The following is a 21749-nucleotide window of genomic DNA, read 5'->3' as shown; positions in this document are numbered from 1 at the left end:
TAATGACATACCCACTGTGTTCAGAGACACCAGCATTTTTCTACATGATTTATCTGCATGGCAAAATGAATGTAATGATTTGTTTGAATGGCTTTTTGTTACCCTGGATATCAACTTGTTATTCACAGTAATTCTCAGTGATATTGGAGTTGAGAGTGTTAGGATGTTTCTAACAAGGCTGAGTAGTATGAGCAACAATAATGTGATGTTGATTTGCTCTTTATACTTGAAAATAATGTTTTATATTTCAGGATGATTTTTACCTGAAAAAAGCTGGTGTTGCGACGGGGACGGCATGCGCTAATTCTTATGCATATGCCATCCTTGTTCAGTGGGAGTTTGAGTTTGTACAGAATAATAATTTATATTTGGACAGCTTAGTTTTTTATAGACATTTTCTGGACGATATATTTATTTTATGGAAAGGTACCACAGAAAGTTTTGATGATTTTTTTAGAATATTTTTACAGCACGACATCCTATTTGGAATTTAAGTGTACTTACTCTATTTCTTATGTTGATTTCCTAGACGTCACTATTAGTAAGGTTTTGAAAGTAAGATGTTTAGGAAGCAATATATTGCATAAATCGAGTATCCATCCAAGACATGTCCCTATTAATGTTGTTAAGGGAAGAGTTGTTCAGAGAGAAGAGTCTACATAGTAATGATTTATTAGCTAGACAAGCTGTTGCTGCAGGTGAAAAATGGCTAGTCTGTAGTGGCTATTCTATGTCTGACGTCAAGAGGATGAGTGAGTTTGTGTTGTCACATAGAGATAACTGTTGCTAAACCTTATTTTGGTGCACATGATGTTATTTCAGATGTTGGTCCTGCTAGACCAACGTCATGATAACCTACGATTAGTTTTTACTTATTCCAGTGGTACAACAGACATCTGTAATAAGAAATATTGGCCGGTGTTGCTAGCCAGTGAAGAGATTAGTCAGATAGTAGGTCCTAGACCAAAGTTTGCATTCAGGAATGACAAATCTCTTGAGCGCCAGCTGTGCTATAAGAATTGTAAAACACTTTGTAATGTTGTTACTTTAGAATGTATAGGTGCCTTTCCATGTAGAGGCTGTTCAGCTTGTACATATGTATGGGACTACCAGTTATATTGCTTGTCCTGTCTTGAAACGTATTGATTTTAATTTTTATGCAGACTGTAAAACTGAACATGTGAGTTTTTATGCTGAGTGCTCTCTTTGTCAAGCTTACTATGTTGGTAAAACAAATCGTAGTTTTAAGGATTATATCAGGAAACTGGATGAACGCAGTGCGTTAGCAAAACATGTTATCGAAAAAGGTTCAGAACATAAGTTTAAGTTTGCAGTCTTAAAGGTTATGACCATTAATGCAAGGGGGGGGGACTTTAAATCTAGAACAGTGTGTGCAGAGTTACACTGGATAATTGTTTAAAGCTGACAATTTTTCTGTTTTAAATGGCAAAGTGTCTTTGAAGCCCATTTTAAGGATTAGGAAGCTGCCCCATTAGTTTTAATGTTTTATAGACTGTTTTTATTGAATGTTTTTATGTTTTGTAAGCTGAAACTTTTAAGCTTTTATTACAGAATTTTTATGGTATTGTATATTTAAGAGGGTGTGTGGTTTTATGTGAATTCTGAATGGTTATTGCTTTCTGACATCACTGTTTGATTATTTAAATAGTCTTCTGGCATTTGTTATCAATGGTCTGATGAAGCTACAGTTGTAGTGAAAGCGCTTACCTCATTAAACATTTTTTTTTTTTTTTTTTTTTTTTGCATCTCTTCATGTGGTGGTTGGATTGTTGGACTGCTCAATACATCAATCTCAGCCTGCACAGTTCTCCAGACTCTGGGCCTCATGGCTACAGCGACAACCTTGGTTCCATTGGCCAAGTTTTATATGTGGATCCTACAGTGGATGTTGGCTCCTCTGTGGTCAATCTTCCATCAGTCAATGTCATATCAGCTAAAAATTGAAAAGATTTTCAGAAAAGATCACTATTGGTGGATCTAGCCCGAACAACTGCTCTGTGGCCATCCATTCATTCCCGAACAGCCCAAGGCTATAGTGACCACAGATACTTCCCAGATAGGGCGGGGAGAAATTATCTGGGGCAGACAGTCCAGGGTACTTGGTCCCCTGAAGAGGCCCAATTGCATATAAATGTCCTGGAGATTAGAGCAGTGCTATTGGCGTTGTGAGCATTTGAAGATTTTCTTCCCTCTGGGATGATTGTGATTCAAATGGGCAACATGTCAGTCATCTTGTTCATCAACAAACGGGGGGAACCAGATCTTACCCACTATGTCGAGAAATGCTCAGGGTCTGGCAGTGGGCAGTTTCTTCAGCCTGCTTTTTTTTTAGCGACACACATTCTAGGGAGATCCAACGTGATTGTGAACAAACTGACCAGATGCATACTACTTCTACATGAGTTATCCCTCAAAGAGAAGGTGGCAGATGAGATTTTCCATCAATGGGGCCAAGCATGCTGAAGTTTTTTTTGCCTCTCCTCTAATTAACAAGTGCAGCAGCTACTTCGTGACTGGCCTCCAAGTCTCCTTTATGCATTACCACCAACCGTACTCCTCAACCTGGAAACATCAAAAATCTGGACAAGGCCCATGAAAAATAGGTAAAAACCTGTACAATGATTAGCATAACATTTGCATATATAATGATGTAACCCCACCCACTCCAACGGAACTGTGGGATACCAGCTTTCATACGCAAACTGAAGAACAGATAACCAAAATATGGCACCAGAGTCCCCCTGCAGCCACTCCAATGTCCCTTTACCTGGCTATTTAGCCCCATTTACCATAAACACTAATGTGCATACTGTTTTACTTCTACAATGATTATTTGGATTTTACATTTACATTTTATAGCACAATGCACAAACACTAATAGACATCTGCTAAACAAAGCAATACTGTCTCACAATGAAAATACACTTAGCATTAAAACTTCTCTGCCCTTGAAACTCACATTCATTGAAACAGTATTGAAACCCACACCACATCCAAAGAAAATGCATCTGGCCAGTGGTGGATAAAGCTTACCTTTGTTTTTTTTCAAATCATAGGCTCCTTGCATACAAAACAAGAAACATATATGTGTTCTTTGATACACCTTCCTGACTTTATTAAATTATATTCCTTCTATAATACAGCACAGTTGTTAGACTTATAGCACATTTTAAATGTACTGTTTGAACATTTTTTCAGTAGGCAGTGAAACAAAATGCATTAACCAATGACAAAACTGCCCAATTCAGAACATTTCCATCATAAAAGTCTACTTACCTACTTACACACACACACCCACACACACACATATATCTATATATATATATATATATATATATATATATATATATATATATATATATATATATATATAGTAGTGTAAGCCATGGGCATCTTGCACAGCTTATCAAACTTATTTTCAATTTCAGTTTTTTGCTTGACTTTCTCTGATTTGTGTTATCAGACCAACTCAGTAGCTATAAATGCACAACAAAATAAACTAGGTGAACTGCATGTTTTAAGACTTCCAATTTTTAGTCCAAGACCAAGTACTGACAGACCCTTTCCTACATTCATCCTGAAGCATCAAAACCATCATTGTAACCCAGGTGTTATTAACTGGCCACTCTTGCTTCTCCGTTGTGTGCAGTGAGAAAATATGTTTTATCTTGAATGCTGGAAAATGTACTGTACTTGTTTAAAAATATTTTTCTTATAATGCAGCACAGAACATAATTCTGATTTTCTTTTGCTGAATTTGGGTTAATGATATTTTTTGCTCTTTCCACTGAGGCACACATGCCTTGTGCATGACATTTTCTAACTTCTGTTGCATCTGTAGCTACACCCTTGACTTGTTACACCCACCCCCTTTAAAAGTACCGCAACGCACTACAGTATCAGCAATCCTTCTACATAATGTGGGAGTAGAACCCACAGTCTTCTGCATCAAAAACAAGTTTTTGACCTGTTATGCTGTTAACAATGCAAGCAACCTCAGCATAAGCAATACTAAACTTCTCTGAAGCTCTCAGCTCCTTGTTAAATTCACTCGACACTCAACTGCATCTCTCAACTTTGCAGTACAAGCAATCTGGAAAAAGCCAAAATGTATTGGTGGTGGTGGGGGGGGGGCAAAAGCCAAAAAAACAGGGACACATTTTAAACATTGCTAGTATCATTTTGGAAGTTGCTAGAATAAAATGTTGTTACCACCATGTTTTTCACTGCCAAGCCTTGAACCTAGGACCCTGTGCACTACAGTCAGAGAAACATACCACTATGCTAAGTCAGCAGTTTCCTGAGGGATAGGAGACTGAAACTTAAATGGCCATCATTTAGTGAATTCAGTTCTCACTTCTCACCATAGCTCTCAACCTCTTAGCACAAAAAAAATGGACAAAGCCAATAATGGGGGGAATACAGCCCCATAAACAGGGACAGATTTCAAATATTGAACTTATAAACTTAGAAAATTGCTAGAGTAAAAGGTTTTGTGCTACTATTTATTTTCTGAAGAATATGAATTCTGAAATTCAAATGCCTGTCATTATTTAGTGAATTCAGTCATTCACTGATTTGCCATAAATATCCAGAAATGGCAGAAAACCACAGACTTTGATGAACAGAACAAAAATATGAGGCATAAATGCGGAAAGTGGTGGTGGATAGGGCTTTAGGCTCTTGTTACCAGAAAAGGCAAAGCCATAAAAATAAAACAAATAAATCTTATGCAAAACTGAAAGTCATTCTTGGCAAAAGCATTTTAATTGACTGTTCTGATTTCTTTGTTGTGGGCAAGTGGATTGCACAGCCTACTTCCAAATATATTTTACATTGGTCAAAGCCACTTGCAGCCCTCTCATGTAAGGAACTATACTCACAACATGCCCTAATTAATGGCTACTTCTGAGGTCAACAATGTAATGCAAGTTTTATGAATAATGTCACTGGAAACCCATTCAGTTAATCAGCAGGACGTCTGTTACTTTTGGCCAGGTGTTAGAGACCTAGACAAATGCCATTCTTATAGGCAAACATAATTTCGAGTGCCTCTGAATGTTAGTATTAGGCATTTTTTATTTTCTTTTATTAGCAGTTATTGGGTGTCACACACACCCCGTTCTCATCTTACAGCTAAAGGAAAAGGAGTTCACACTCCGTTCTCGGCTTACAGCTAAAGGAGTTCACACTCCGTTCTCGGCTTACAGCTAAAGGAGTTCACACTCCGTTCTCTGCTTACAGCTAAAGGAGTCGGAAACCACATTCCCTCAGCTACATAACTCAGATCTTACCCAGCTACTTAACTCCATTCTTGGCTTACCCACACACACACGCGCGCACACACTCTGGGGGGTGGGTTGGAAAATGAGTAATTTAGTTTTGTTTTGGTTGAGTATTAATTGGGCATTGGATAACCAAGTTTCAACAGAGGAAAAGGCTTCTTGTGTGATTTTTTGCAGGTTGGGTAGGGACTGGGCTGAGCAAATGATGGTTGAGTCATCTGCGTATTGTATGAGTGTGCCATGTTTGGTGGCAGAGGCTAGATTATTGGTGTAAATAGAGAAGAGTAGGGGTCCAAGGATGGATTCCTGGGGAACCCCTATAGAGACCGGTAGTTGGGGAGATGTGTCATTCTGCCATACAACGGATTGTTGGCGGTCAGACAGGTAACTTTGAAACCAGTAGGTGACTGATTGAGAGAAGGATAGATTATTGAGGAAACAGATGAGTTGTTTGTGTGGGACCATGTCAAATGCTTTAGATAGGTCTAGGAAAGTAACAGAGGAGAGTTAGCCATTGTTTTTATGCTGAAGGATAGTGTTAGTAAAGGATAGTAAGGCAGTGCTGGTGTTATGGTTTGGTCGGAAACCATGCTGAGTATTGGAAAGGAGGTTGTTAGTAAGGAGGTAGTCTGAGACCTGAGAGTGAATTCATCTCTCTAGTATTTTGGAGAGTGGAGAGAGAATAGCTATGGGGCGGTAATTGGTTAGTTCTGTGGAGGGGAATTATATGTGATACTTTCCATAGTGTGGGAAAGTAACTTTCTGACAGAGATTGGTTAAACAAGATGGATACTGGGTAGGCCAGTGCATTAGTTGTGATTTGTAGGTATTCACTTGGGAGGTTGTCTGCTGCTAATTTGGTGGGCTTAAGTGTAGTTAACAGTTATTTATGTTGGAGGTAGGTACAGGAGAAAAAGAGAAGGCAGTGGAGAGATTACTAGTTGAAGGTGTGGGTTGGAGGGGAGGGGGGTTGTGTTTAGCTAGTGATAGTATGGTTTGTGCGAAGTGTGTGAATGAGGTAGCAATATTTTCAGAGGAGTGAGGGAACACACCTAATATACTTAAGGAAGCTATGGATGACAGCCCGGTTACTAGAGCTGAGTTTAATCAGATGATGGCTCTTCTTACTCAGTTATCAAACTCTATTAATGCACGAAACCAAGATGTTGACTCTGGGTTACCGTGCAATCAACTTCTTGCAAAAGAAACACGCACTAAGCGCAACGAGTGTTCTGGAGGAACTTCCAGTTTCATTTTAAACAGGGAGGCTGCCGATAACGTGAATCGTGGTAGCACCGTTGCAACAGGTTTAGGAAAACCTGAAAATGTGCCAGGAACTGGTCCAGAGAAGGGAAAGAAGGACTTTAGTTTTAATGCATGGACTGGCAAACATTTCTTTTTTCAACAAGATACTGTAACCAACGCCTTCAACGAAGGGGTTGAAGGAAATTTTAGTATTTTTAAAGACAAGTTATACACACTAAAAAACAAGCAGCTGGAGATTGACTATTTAAGGGAATGTATTCGTGTGAAGCGCATTCCGAAAGGATTGCTTTTCTATAAATTCCCTAACAATGCCCAGGCTGGAACAGTTTTCTATGATAAATTATGTGCAATATTTGATAATGCTGGGCTTGAAATGTTAAATTTAATGATTTTAGAGTATGAGAATCAAACTGAAATGTTGCTCAAAGATTTAAATGTTTTAAATGACAGAAGTTTTTTTAGTGTTAAAAGAGATTATGAAAATGAGTTTGTTGAGATGGATCAGTTTTGCAACAAAATTTTAAACCGTAAAATTAAGAAGTTAGAAAGGGATTTGTTAGATTATAGGGATGGTAAGACCTTCCCTAATCCAAGCAGGAGTAGATGGATGCAGGACACCACAAATACAGCGTCTAATAGGGTAGAGCAGGTACCCAGAAGTGATAATTATGTTAACAATGTCACAGAACCACCCAGAAGAAGCGAGAGGCTTGCTGAAAGGGGTAGGAAGAACTCAGTGCAGGATTTTCAACATCCCCCCAACAGAGGGGGGGGGGAGTATTGAGACAGCAGCAATTTGCATGGACAGGCCATCACAACTGATTTTAGATGGAAGAACCAACTCCCATAGTAACAGAATTGCACACCAACAGACAAATTACTTTTAGGAGAGACAAATTTTCTCTTTTTAATTACACAGATTTGATCCCCACACAGGTTTTTTTTAGTCTCTTTTCGAAAGGCTTACACTTTGTCCCCTCAAAGGTATCTAATACAGTAGAAGCAATTTTGGATTTGAAACTGTTCATTCGACAAATGAACCTTCAGTTATTTTTTAAGGGGAAACCTAAAAATGATTTCACTCTTGTTAGGTCAAGCACCTTTAATCCCCCTGTCCATCCTGTGTTAAATGTATTTTCAGAATTGGTAGAAAAAGAGATAAGGTAAGACACACAAGGCTGGTTTTAATAATTTAGTGCAAGCAGAACTAGAGCTGATTGACTTGTTAAAAAAAGAAGGCTGCAGGATTATGAAACCGGATAAGGGAGGGGGGGTTGTATTAATGTATGAAGTTGATTATGAAGCTTATTTACATGAAATGTTACAAGATGCTGAGCAGTATGAAATTGGATCAAAAAACGAAATTAATATTCTAAGATTAGCTGTCAGCTGTTTGACTATTTATTACAAGGGGTAATCAAGGTAATCAATGAGAATCTTTACAATTTTCTTTTAGTAGAAAAGCCTAAGGTTCCGGTCATCTTCGGGATTCCGCAGACGCACAAAGGATTAGATCCCCTCAAATTTAGACAGATTGTGACTTGTGCGGGGGGTATCACGGAACCTTTAGCTAAATTTATTGATGCTAAACTTAAAAAATATGTATCTACTATTGAACATATCTGCAAGGATTCTTGGGATTGTTTGAGAAGTATAGATCAAGCTTGCTTCACTACCCATATGTTTATGGTAAACAATCGATGTAGTAGAATTATTCCCCAGTATCCCACACAGTATAGGACTGGAATGGTTAAGAGAAAAATTTTGGTTACACAGTCAGGTCTTGACAGTAGAACAATCAACTTAGTGATAGAATTTATGGAGATAATATTGGAGAACAACTTCATTCTTTTTAATGGTGAATTTTTCAGACAAAGAAAGGGTGTTGCTATGGGGAGTCCTTGTGCAACAATGTATGCCAACCTTGTTCTTTATTATTGGGAACAAAGGTTTGTGTTGCGGACTACCTAGAACAGGTTCATTAGATTTTACAGAAGGTTTTTAGATACATGTATTTTATGGGAAGGTACAGAAAATGATTTTAAGGGTTTCATGGAACATATTAACTCTAGCACAGATTTTTTGAAATTTACCTATTCCATTGATTTAAATGAATTAAATTATTTGGACATCACGCTCTCAAAGGATTACATTAATTCTAGATTCCATTCAAGAATATATAGGAAGCCCACGTTCTCCAATTCTTACTTATATTTTAGTAGTGGGCACCCTTTTTATCAAAAAAAGGCTATTATTAAACGGCAGCTCATTAGAGCTTCAAGAATATGTAGCTCACTGGAAAGTTTTAGCCTTGAAGTTGAGATCATTAAAAAATTATTTTTAGAGAAAGACTATCCTGAACCTTTGATAGATGCCGTTACCCAGGAAATTTTTAAAAACAGGGAATCCAAATATCAAGCATTATTGGGATTAGGTAAACTACAAGAGAAAAATGAACCTAAGAAAGACATTGGGACTGGAAATAAATTTTTGCACACTTTTTCAAGTAATTCACATAAGGTGGAATCTATTATTCTTAAATACTGGCCCATTTTGGGGTCAGTGATGAAATGAAACATCTATTTCCGAGGCAGCCACATGTCATTAGAAAGAGGGGTACTGATTTAAAGGAACTTTTTGAAAAAAAGGGGAAATGTAACATTAGCAATAAAATGAAGTGGGGTACAGACAAATGTGGCAGTTGCAATCAATGTTTTGCCATGTTAAATCACACTACCTTCCATTTACCACATAGAAATTTTATAGTGAAAACTAATAAACACTATAATTGTGGAACCAAGGGGGTGGTATACTTAGGAGTTTGCACCTATTGTTTAAGTTTTTATGTTGGTAAAACGGAGAGATCTTTAAGGAAAAGGGTGTATGAACACTTCTATGACATTTCTAGAAGTAAGGAGTCTAATGCATTCTTTAAACACTCTCAAAAATGTGAGAAAATGAACTTAAAGTTCATGGTGCTAGAACAAATCACCCCAGAGGTAAGAGGGGGAAGTTGGGAGACTCGTTTAGAGTTTCGTGAACTTTTTTGGCAGTTGAGATTAGATGCCACTAGCTCTCCTGTGTTAAATGATAGTATCAACATAGGATGTGTTTTGAAGCTCAGGAAAGCAAAGCTTTGAATGAGCATTATGGTGTTTACATATTTATTACATCTTATTATTATCTGATTTTATAGTATTGATTTTAACTTATGTTTGTTATAGCACTTGAAATTGCTGATGTATTAATGTTTGCCTTTGCATAGATTGCATTTTGATAGTTTTATGGCTTGAATTTAAACACTTGAATTTTATTTAATTGAATTTAATTTATTAGTCAGGTGATCAATTAACTCGTTATATAAATGAGAAATGACACTATGGTTTGTACTCATTCCTTGAAAAAGCCTGGCAGGAGCTGGGTGAAAGCGCTTGGATTTATTGGTGTATCGTGGTTCATTAAAATTTGTGTTTCTAACTTTAGCTTCTGGTCCTGTGCCTTTGGATACAGGAGGGGTACTGACTTTACCTGGGTGGAGGATGGAGTTTATGGAGGACCAAAATTGTTTGGGGTTGTGTTGGGAGGAGTCTAGGGCAGACTGGTAGTATTGAATCTGTCCTGTTTTATTAGCTTTTTGACTCTATTGCACAGTTCTAGGAGTTTCTGTCTAGTTGAGGGGGTTTTGGTTTTGCGCCAGTGCTCCCAGGCTTTATCCCTGTTTTTCATTTCTGACTTAGTGGTTTTCTGTAGCCATATGGAGGGTTGTGCTTTGGTTCTGGAAAGTCTTATGGGGGCGTGGTAATTAAGGATGCTCAGTAAGGTAGTATTAAAAAATTCAACTGCGTCATCAAGACTGAGGTACTTTAGAGGATGCCAGTTACATTCTTTGAGGGATGAGATGAATGTGAGTGGGTTAAAGTTTACTTTTTTACGTATTTGACAGTAAATGACAGGTTTAGCTTGGTATAAGTATTTTTTGAGTAGGAATGTTGGGGAGTGATCACTGAGGCTATCTAATAAGCAGCCTGTTATATATGACTGGTGGCTGTTACTGACTAGTATCCAGTCCAGGGTAGTGTGTTTGTTGGAGTTTTTATTTATCCTGGTTGGCGACTGGACTAGTTGGGTGAAGCCATGAAGGTTTACATGATGGGTTGGATGGTTGCCAGAACAGGATTGCCAGTAAATATTGAAATCACCTAAAATTATAGTTTCTTGGGGGAGATGGTGGGTAGACCAGCTGAGGACGTTTTCTAATGGAGGGATGTTTTGCCAGGTGGGAAGTAGCATCCAATTATGTGGATGGTTTTATTTTGGTTTATTTTGAGGTTGGTATATATTATTTCTTCATTGCCTATTTGTGGAGCTGATGATTTTAAGATCTGGATGTTTAGATGCTGTTTAAATATTATAGCTACACTGCCTCCTTTCTTGTTTAGCCGGTCTACTCTTAGTATGCCGTAACCGGTAGGGAGGATTTGCTCACTGGTAATGTGAGGTTTTAGCCAGGTATCGGTAAGGATGACTATATCTGGGGAGTACAAGTCTATGATGTCATGGAGTTCATGGACTTTGTTGGATATACTTCTAATATTTAGGCTTAGTAGAAGGAAGTCACTTGTCTTTCTATTGGCTGTGATTTGGGAGAAGTTGTGGTTTCTAGTCTGATGATGAGGATTGGGGTTGAAGATGGTAGGGCCAGGGTTGGGGTGGATGTCTCCACTTAGGGCTAGTTTTGATATGCACGAGATTATTAGTTTTCTCAGTTTTTGAATGCGTTCGTTTATTAGGGAAACTTTGTGCTCTGTGGGTAATAGGCATGGTAGGAGGGTTACTATGTTAAGTTGTAGAGATGCTTTATGTTTGAGTAATATAGTTGATAGAATATGCGGGGGGTGCATAGGGATGGTTCTTGAGTTGGTGGGAGGGGAGATGAGTGAGGAGGAGATGAGTGGTGGTGTGAATAGTAGTACAGTGGTAGTGGTTGAGTGGGGGAATGATAGTTTTGGTAGGATGTAAGATATGCAAGGAGGGTGCATTCAGTGAGCATAGGTATGGTATGCTTATACATGTTAGCTGAGGAAGAGTGATAGTAGTGGGAAGATGGAGGAGGTAGTGTTGGATTTAGTGCCGTGGTTGGCTATTGGAAAGATGGGAGGGGTTTGTGAGTGTAATAAAGGTAGGACCACTGGGGGTGGGAGGGAATAGGGGCAGGGTGGGGAGCAATGCAGGTAGAGACCCTGTTAGTTGCTCTTATGAGGGGGCTGGAAACAATCAGGTAACAGAGTAAACTGATAAAAGAACATATGATAGTGAATGTGGAGACTCAGGTAGGTACCCTGTATTTCCACAAACTATCAGCTGTGCCCCAGTTCAGGTAGTTTTAATAAGTTTTATGGCAGAGCTGAGCATAAGTTGCTCAAAAGGTGGTTGTAGTTTTAAAAATGGTGCCTGCCACAGATAGTATTTATTAATTTTGGGATTGGCTTAAGGTAATAGGGAAGGGGCGGGGGCAAACAAGGGTGTGAACAGGCAGTTTTGTACCGCTGCTAATGAGCCAAAGCAAAGACACATTTGTGTTTAAGAAACAATCAGAATTGACCAAGGACTGCTCTGAAGCTGTAAGTCATTTCTTAACCATTTCTCAGGTGGAAAAACAGGATAACCTTGTATCAGTAGGCTACTGTGGTCTCAATTTAAATTAACAAACTCACAGTATTTCATCAGTTATGGATGCTATTTGCTAACAGAAGGGAATAAGAGAGAAAATGGAAGATGAGTGTGTGTGTGTGTGTGTGTGTGTGTGTGTGTGTGTGGTGGGGGGGGGAGCTGCTTGCATGCCAAAGCAGAGTGCTCTCCAGGGGATAATGAATATTGGCTCAAACAGGTAGACACATGCTCAAAGTTAACTTTATCTGTTTGCAGACAGTTCAGACCTGGACTGCGCTTTTCTTATAAGAATGATAAAGGTGGTACCACAGTTGAATACTTAGAGTGGTGTTAGGTCTAGAAAAGAAGAGTACAGAGAGGAGTAAGCACTTTTTAGATGGTAAAGATATATTATAAAGCTTGCAAAAAACAAACTGAGCAAATAAAATAAATGCTAAATGTATGTGGAATCCTAATGAATACTCCACTCTAGTTCAGTCCTCTTATAAATTTAAGACCAGAGGAGTGACAATCCTGTGGAAAAAGAACATTATTAACCCTTAAATTATTTACAAATATGAAGATAAAGATGATCTTATAGCTCTCATTACATTGAAATTTAATAATAGGGTATGGACACTAGTAAATTTATATTGGTTCCCTGGCATTGGATAGGGACTGTTAAAAAAACATTTAGATCTTATCACTAATAACTACAAAGGCAATTTAATAATAGGAGGAGATTTTAATTGTATTACGGACATTTCTGAAACCACTAATAAGAGATTTCTTTGTCCTCCACTGGAAAACTCTTAAAATGGACTGAGACATTTAAATTAATAGCTACTTTTAATATTAAAGAAGTTAACTCACTAATATTTTCTCATCAAGATTAGAGATGTAGCACTCAGACAAGGATAGATAAAATGTTTCTCAAGACCTATATTCAAAAGTTAATACTTTTCAATAGTCCCATGTCCACTCTCTTATCATAATTTTCTTGTTTTAAAACTACAAACTGAATTGACATCATTAACTTTCATATCTAGAATTTCATGTTATATTACAAAAATTAAAGAATTCAAAGAATTCAAACCGTGGTTGCTGTCAAAACTGAAATTTTTTCTTGATTTTAATTACACCACAGAGATTAATATAGTTATGTTATGGAATTCACTACAAACCTATATATATATATATACATATATATATATATATATATATATATATATATATATATATATATATACATATACATATGACAAACCACTTAGCTGTGATTTAGAACTGCAAAAATTTCAATGTAAACTAATGGAAAGCAAAATTAAAAAATCCTGACTCCTTAGCCAATAAAAAGGAAATTGAAGATCTTAATAAAAAGTATAATGAAATTTTACACACAAAGCTAATCTAGCATGGGAAAGATTAAAAATAAACTCTTATCCAACTTCACCTAAGCACTTGCATAACATATCCATGAGGATTAAAATGCAACCCAAAGCTAGTAATATTGTTAACATCTTACATGAAGGAAAGGGAAAGAAAGTTTTCAGACACATGTGATTTACTTGATGCCTTTAAACATCATTATGCAGAACACTACAAAAATGAAGGTCTTTCAATTGAATCTGGAAACAATTACTACTAAACTAAAAAAAAATCCAGAAGAATGAAAATTAAATCTTCAAAGACCAATTTCATATAAGGAAGTAACAGGCAAGATAAAGAAAAGCAAACCTAATAAAGCTCCAGGAATAGATGGCATAATCATAGAAATGTATAAACTTTTTCCTGAATCTATAACTTCTGTTCTCCACAAAACATTACTTGAAGTTCAGTCACATGCAATAATTTCTCCTTCTTGAAAGTACCCTTTACTTAATCCAATTTAAAGGAAAACAAAGATCCTGATTATTGTAGTTCTTATAGACCAATATTATTACTAAACAACAAATGTAATATATTTGTCAATTATAGTCAATAGAATGAAAATTCCCATATCTAAAATAATCAACAATGATCGAACTGGATTTATATGTAGAAGACATACACATGACAATAATAAAAGGATACTAACTCTCTCGTTCTTAAATAGGGAAAACCACAAAGCATTGATAGTTGGATTAGATATAGAGAAAGCCTCAATTCCTTAAGTTGGCATTATTTATCAAAAATTCTAGTTTTATTTGACTTTCCCCCATCTATCATTTCACTTATGCTAAATTATTTCTGTAAATATTCATTATATGTTAAACTAAGACCTTTCACTTCAGAATCTATTTGTCTTACTAAAGGCACTAAACAGGGATGTCCCATGTCACCTATTTTGTTTGCATTAGCTGTAGAAGTACTTGTTTTAATACATATTAATCCAAAGATAAAATATATGGATGTACATAATCAGTACAATTCTAAAATAATGCTGTTTGCTGATGATGTGCTTCTCACATTGCCTAATTCCTAAAAAGTATTAGAAGAAGTAGATTTATTAATTGGGAAATACTGTATGATTTCAGGACTTTACTTTAATGAGTCAAAATCAAAATGTGTGCTACTGAACAAAAAGAAAGAAATCCAAGCAAATAAACTGTATTATTGGCAAACACATTTCCACATTAAATTACTTAGGAATTGTATTATGCAAAGATATGGAAGAGATAACCATTAATTATAACAATATTATTAATACAATAAATAAGTCTGTAAATAAGTGGAATAAAATATTTTTAATCTTTGAGGATAAGTTACAGTTGATAAAAATGGTTCTACTTTTAAGATCTTATACGTAGTTCAAGCTATTCTGATGTTTCCTGAGAGACATATTCTTAAGCAAATAAACACACTTTTATTAAAATTTCTATGGTTTCCTAAAAGAAATAGAGTGGCTTTCTCACATCACGTTAGACCATGGGAACAAGGAGGACTAATCTTTCCTGATATTGAATCTTGCATAAAGGCTTCCATATTTAAAACTGTCACAGACTGGATAAATCCCAATTACTCCTCTAATTGGAAATTGTTGCATTCTGTTATACTAATAAATAGTCAATCATCTTTTTAATGTTTTCAGAAAATTTATAATTCCTTTTACCGTTACAAAGAACTTTCCTGGTAGGGTACATACAGAAGTCCTCATATCTTGGGGAAAGCGGGATTTTTTTTTTGCTGGCAACAGTGCATCAAACATGTAAAGGTCTTTGATATTCAGTATGTAAAGACATTGTATGGAATAACATTCCAAGATAGGATAGTACTTCAGAGCATTTATCATATTCTCAGGATCTGTGTAGAATAAATAATAGTTTTTCTTATAAGAATATTCCAAAATTCATAAATGGGCCATTTTGAATCATTTACAATGATAGAAATATGAAGAATTCTATTTCAAATTTATAGAGAGAGGAGATAAGCTATAAAACAATACCCAAACCAAACTATTGGCAACATATTACCAACGGTTATTCAATATATTTATCACCAGAAAACAAATCAAATTGTTTACCTTCTGTTAAGCTCACATCCAACTCACAGTATTGGAGAATGTCCAATTGGAAAATTTTACATAGAACTTTATGATGCCTGATAAAATTGCTAAAATTAGTTCCTCCAGAAATGGGCTATGTTGGAGATCTCAGCAAACATCTAAAGATGATTGATATTGTATCTTTTTTGATACACATAATACTGTGTGATTGATTTACAAATTATCATTTGAAAATAAGAATTATTTGAGTAAAAAAAAAAGAATTCTAAGATCCAAGCACTATCTTCTAAACCTTCTTACTTGTTTTTTTTCACGAAGATAGAGTGGCCAGCCTGTCCTTTCTTCCAAAGGTAGTATCAGAATCTAACATAAAATAGTACTATCAGTTTGCCAGTGTTTTTTTTCCTAAATTTACCAACAAAGGGAGAATATATCTTACATTTACTGGATGTTAATAGACAATTGTGATTCTGTCTGCATAGAACAGAAAAAAAATCAGAAAAGCAGACCAACTATTTGTTTCCTTCTCTGGACCAAAGTTGTGAAAATCAATTTTTAAAATTACTCTGTCACATGGTTAACAAATTGCATCACCTTTGTCTCTAATAAATTAGGCATCTCTCCTACATATCCATTGAAAGCACACACTACTATATCTGGCACACTCCACTATATCTGTTGCTAATTCCATGTTTTTTTCAGTCTAGGATCTCTATGGGTGATATATGTGCAGCAGCAATTTGGGCTACTCCTCATACCTTTATCACTCATTACAGATTGTATCTGGTATCCTTCCTTGAATCTGTCCTGGATTCAATTAACTAGATTCATGAGGATAGAATGAAGATTAACAACATCAGATAAAGAAGTTATGTTCTCACCATAATGTTCCATCTGTGTCGTTGATCTTCAGTCTTTCTCACCTGTCCTCCCACCTACCCCTGTCCATGACTTCTGGTGGAATGAGCATTTACATGTATATATGACTCTGGATATGGCTTCCCATAGTTATTTTTATCCTTCTACGCTATATAGCAGTAAGCAAGATCTGACGTAATTGGCAGGATGCATTGTGGGTAAGGGAGATGCTCAAGAGATCTGGTGGCTGTGAGCTGTATCATAGGCTGAGTTGGATCTGAGCCCATTCTTGAGGAAAGAATGAATATCTGCAACACATATGGAATGTTATGGTCAGTAAATAACTTTTTATTATTACTGATCTAGTTAGAGAACAATTATCAGACAATAACCTCTTAACATACTTATATCTTCCCAATATACATTTAATTTTTCACAATCCATAAGCATGTGTATCCAATCAGCTTTTACATCTTTACAACATCTCCAACAAACTGAATAAGGCATTTTACTAAACTTTGAGATTTTATATGGAGTGACAAACATTCCATGTATATATTTCCACAAAAACACTTTCCAGTGTAAACTTGAAGATGTTTGACTAACTGATTTAAGTATCAAAGCTATTCTTACCATCTGTTGTCACTCAGTCAACTATTATCTAAAAAAGTCCAGAATTTTGCATTGAAATTATTATTTATAATTAACTTATGTAGCTTGGACAAGCTTCCTTTGTTTTGTTACTCAACCATCAATAACAGCATTCATATATTCATATAACGGGGGAATAATGTTCTATTCCTCTTCAGTCATATTATCCATAAATTAATATTATTTCTTACTGATGGATAATATTAACTGTTTAGCAAATTCACCCAACTTATTCTTTCATTAAATATTTTGGAAACTTAGCTTTTCCTTTTTCAAAGCAGTCAGACCATAATACTAATCCATTCCTTTTTAGTAAGTTCATTCTAACATTGCTTTCAGTTTCTTTAAATCTAGAGGTATGTGCAATAGGAAAACACAAGTTTATCATTCTTCTTCGTTCTTTAAGCTGTTCTAATCAGTAACAAACATCTAACTTTACTTCCTTCAGTTAATATATAGTTAATATGTATAGTTAGTTAATAACACTGCAGCATACGTTGTTAACATGTAAAATGTTAGCAAATCATGTGTTACAAAATTACTATATATTTATATTATATGTTATAACATTACTGTAGTTTATCTTTCCAATTCACTTCTATAAAAAGAAAAGGTGTTATTTTGAGTCAAATTCTCCCATACATTCTTGAGAAAAAAAATAGAAAGCTCTTTTTTCTTCTTTTATAAATATCAGTGATGAACTTTGACCTAAGTTTTCTTCAGCACAGCTCAAGGCGGAAAAATTGAAGCATTCTGAAGAAATGGAACATTATTTTCTTTTCAAGCTTTCTCTGTATCTCTGTTGTTTCATAAATGGCCTGTGAAAAGGAATGTGAACACAGGAGCAAGGAAAACAAAATCACCAACACTTTTAACACTTCCAGTTAGCACATTACTTAGACCTGACATTCAGTTAACTTAGTAATGCACATACCAAATAATGTTGAATAAAAAAATAGTTTTTAACTTATGTAGCTTTAAAGTTAATAAATCTATTGCTTATAGTGTGATGACATTTTCTTAACAAAATTGTTTGTTTAACATTTAGAAATACACTTATAGGTTTAGTTAAATGAAATATGTTATGCCTTTCACTGTAAACATAGTAAAACTAATCCTTTATAGTCCTCATCATGAAAAAATGCATTGTCTTAAAAAAATACATACTTGCATATTTTTTGAGGCTTCAATCCAGTACAAACCTTTTACTTAAAAAGAAAATATATTGTTTCAGAAAATAGTCTGGCAATCTGTGAATAAGAGTGATTTGTTTTTATGCTTTTTAGTTTTAGAAGCAGTTTTCCAAGAATTAAGCTCATTCTGTCTCTTTAGAGATGTACTGTTCTACTCTATTTCTTCAGTATTATTTTGTTGCTGTTAACAAAAGTGGATGCCTCCTTAAATATTTTTTTCAGAAAGGAATAATTTGATCTTTGCAGGAAACACCAAAGTGGCTTTTAAGTTCCTTGATTAGTGGTAAAGAGGATTTTCTTTTACTCATAACTTTACTGGAATAGTCATTGTCAAATCTGACTGAACATTCACCTATTTTAATAGGTGGGCTTGGACCATGCTGTTTTTAATGTTTGATCTTTTTCTAAATTAGACATGATTATAACTGAGCATGGTTGTGAGTTTTCCTTCTAAGAAGGGATCTGTGTACTTTTTAAATTCCAGAAGATAATGTTTCAGATAGATTTAATGTTTTATGTAGTCAGGTGCTGACTTTGTGGGAACATGTAAAATTCTTGGTTAGGCTTATAAGAGCCTCTGGGCCAATAGCATTGTATCATCTTATGAACCTATGTACCCAGGTAGTTACTAAGTTTATTATATTGTCTCCCTCATACTTCTCTGGTATACCATACATTCTAATGTTATGTCATCTCAGTCTGTTTTCTAAATCATTGAATTTTCCTATAAGCTAGTTATGTTGTTTTAAAAGAACTTCAGTCTGAGACTCAACTTTAGTAATTCTGTTTTCATAATCATTCAAAGTCTTTTCCATACTGATGATTTGTGCCCCTTATTTTATAATAGATTAAAAATGTTTCATCTCTTTCTAGTCTCTTCTTTGAAACATTATGGGTTTTGTATGTTTTGTTTCCAGTTTGTCTATTTTAAGTAATATATCCTGTATACTAGATAATATTGACTGAATGTTCTTTTTAACAAAAGAATCCTGAGTACTATTTCTTGAGTAACTCATGTTGAGGTCTCTTCTCTTTTAACCAACCAGTTGAAATTGTGACAGAAAAAAACTATTGCTTTTGAAGAAAGTGAAGCTCTAAATCGCTCCTCTGATTTTTAATGAATAAAATTAGCTATCAAGTATCTTCAGATTTTAATTTTTTGATTGCATTTTCTGTCAGAGAAAGTTTTTTCAGTCACAGAGCTTCCACCAGTTGCTGCTCTCAGTTAGTCATCTTGGCCACTCCCTGCCCCTATTTTAAGTATCCCATGATGCTAAAATGTGGGCAAGATGTCACATAGGTCTGTCATAGGTAGTTGTGAGGAGAAAGAGTGTGGTTGATCACATATTGGTTCCTGGACGTCTATTATGATAGCCATAACATAGGTTAATAGTTGCAGAGTGTAAATGAATCCACCAGCCATCCTTTAATGCAGTCATATAATGTAGTCCAAACTGAATGTGAATTATTTCCTAAGGTGTTTTAGAACTTTGCAATATTGCTTACAAATCTAAATTAAATGAAATGGATAGGACAGTGTCTTCAGTAAAGCTACGAAGGGCTTGTTTTCCATGTGGACATCAAACATTTAGATGCTTGTAGGCCTTTTATTTATTTATTTGTTACAAAATACTTATTCATACTACATGCCTGTTTTATTAACCTAGTCATATTACATGCCTGTTTTATTACTTGCATGAACTTCTAAGTATAAAATAACAACTATGTTCTACATTGCTTATTTTATTCTTATTTTGTTCTAAAGTTTTTGAAGCAGATGTACGTGCTTGTTTTGGGCCTTGATGTTCTTGGAAATCCATTTGGGTTGATTCGAGGTCTGTCTGAAGGTGTTGAAGCATTCTTCTATGAGCCTTTTCAGGTAATAAAGATATGTATTCACACACAGATTTTGCGGTAATATAATTCAGAGACAAGTTGTAGTTATTTGATAGAGATATGACTTCAGAATTTTTTTTATTGTGCCTTATTTTAGCTGCTCTGCACAAGCCCTTCCTAAAGTTTCTCCAACACCCTGAACTCACTGTCTTATTACTTAATGTGTATGTGTGCCAGACTTTACTCAAAGAACAATCTGTTGGAATTCAGACTACTAAGCAACACAACTATATATCAACTGCTTTAGAACAAGGCATCACTATGTTGATGAGATATTAAAAGTGAAATCCATGCTAAACAGTTCTGTCTTTAACAATGTGTATATGCCAACAACTTTGCACGCTGTAATCTCACATTTTTTTTCTGAAAAAAAAATGTATTTTTTTTCCCACCTTAGGTAAGTAGAATCACGTTCCACTGCTGACACTGTATTGGGGGGGGGGGGTAAGGATTTCATGGGTTCATATTTGCAGTCTTAGGTATAATTCCTAAGATGAGATGCTAAATTGATGTAAACTTTTCAGCTAACATCTAGTGTGCTATCTCCCTCAGTGGGGTATTTTGCCTGCAGTTAGCAACATATTTAATGACTATCTTTCGGTCAAGATTAGTCATATGAATGGAAATTTGACTGCGTGGTAAATTTCTCTAAGATTTGTGAGTTTGCAGTTAGTTGTATTACTGATGAGGGTTTAAAGTGACCTTATAATTTGTGAGTGGTGTGTATATGTGGTGAGGGCTTTGCCTCTCACATAAGGTGCTGTATTTTAGTCTGTGTTAATGCTTTGCTAAGTTCCCAATTGGTCAGAAAAAGACACCATTCGCCAATACACATTGATGAATTGGCTATATATATATATATATATATATATATATATCAGGTAACCTGTAGCTATTCTTTGAATATTAAAAAAAAAAAAAATATATATATATATATATATATATATATATATATGTGTGTGTGTGTGTGTATATATATATATATATATATATATATATATATGTATATATATATATATATATATGTATATAGTTTCTGCAGATGAATTAAATGGGGTTCATCTATTTATCAAAATTCAGCAAAACAAATTGCATAAATATTTACAGTATTTACAAATAAAATTAATTTATGATCTCCATGCATTACTGTTAAATGAATGCAGCATATTGTTTCTTGTACTTGATTTCAGTACCCTTTTACTCATTCATATGAATTATTTTGTCCATTTGAAAGTTGTCTTCTTTGTTTATTTGTTTAGTTACCTTTCTGCAAACTTTCCAGATGTCATACATATTCATTGTATGTGATTTATCTCAAAGTCAGTGGAGGTTGAAGTTTCCCTGGGACTTGACGATGTGGCTGAACTCTGATTCCCCTATCCTAGGTTGACCAAATTAGGATGATCCTTATGAAAAGCAAGTAAATTATTAGGAAATGTCAGTCAT

General features: G+C 35.2%; 1 protein-coding gene across 1 annotated transcript in view; it reads left to right on the top strand.

Moving 5' to 3' along the window:
- VPS13C (vacuolar protein sorting 13 homolog C) overlaps window positions 1-21749 on the top strand; it is a 6956796-nt gene that overhangs the window by 6141758 nt on the left and 793289 nt on the right. The window contains exon 76 of the mRNA XM_044076309.1: window positions 20173-20286. Coding sequence (XP_043932244.1) covers window positions 20173-20286 — 114 coding nt within the window. The remainder of the gene's footprint in view (window positions 1-20172; window positions 20287-21749) is intronic.

The sequence above is a fragment of the Protopterus annectens genome, chromosome 7.part0 (genome assembly GCF_019279795.1).
Source record: "Protopterus annectens isolate FY-2018-M chromosome 7.part0, PAN1.0, whole genome shotgun sequence".
NCBI classification, from domain to species: Eukaryota; Metazoa; Chordata; order Ceratodontiformes; family Protopteridae; genus Protopterus; species Protopterus annectens.
This window is presented reverse-complemented; position numbering and strand designations above follow the sequence as displayed.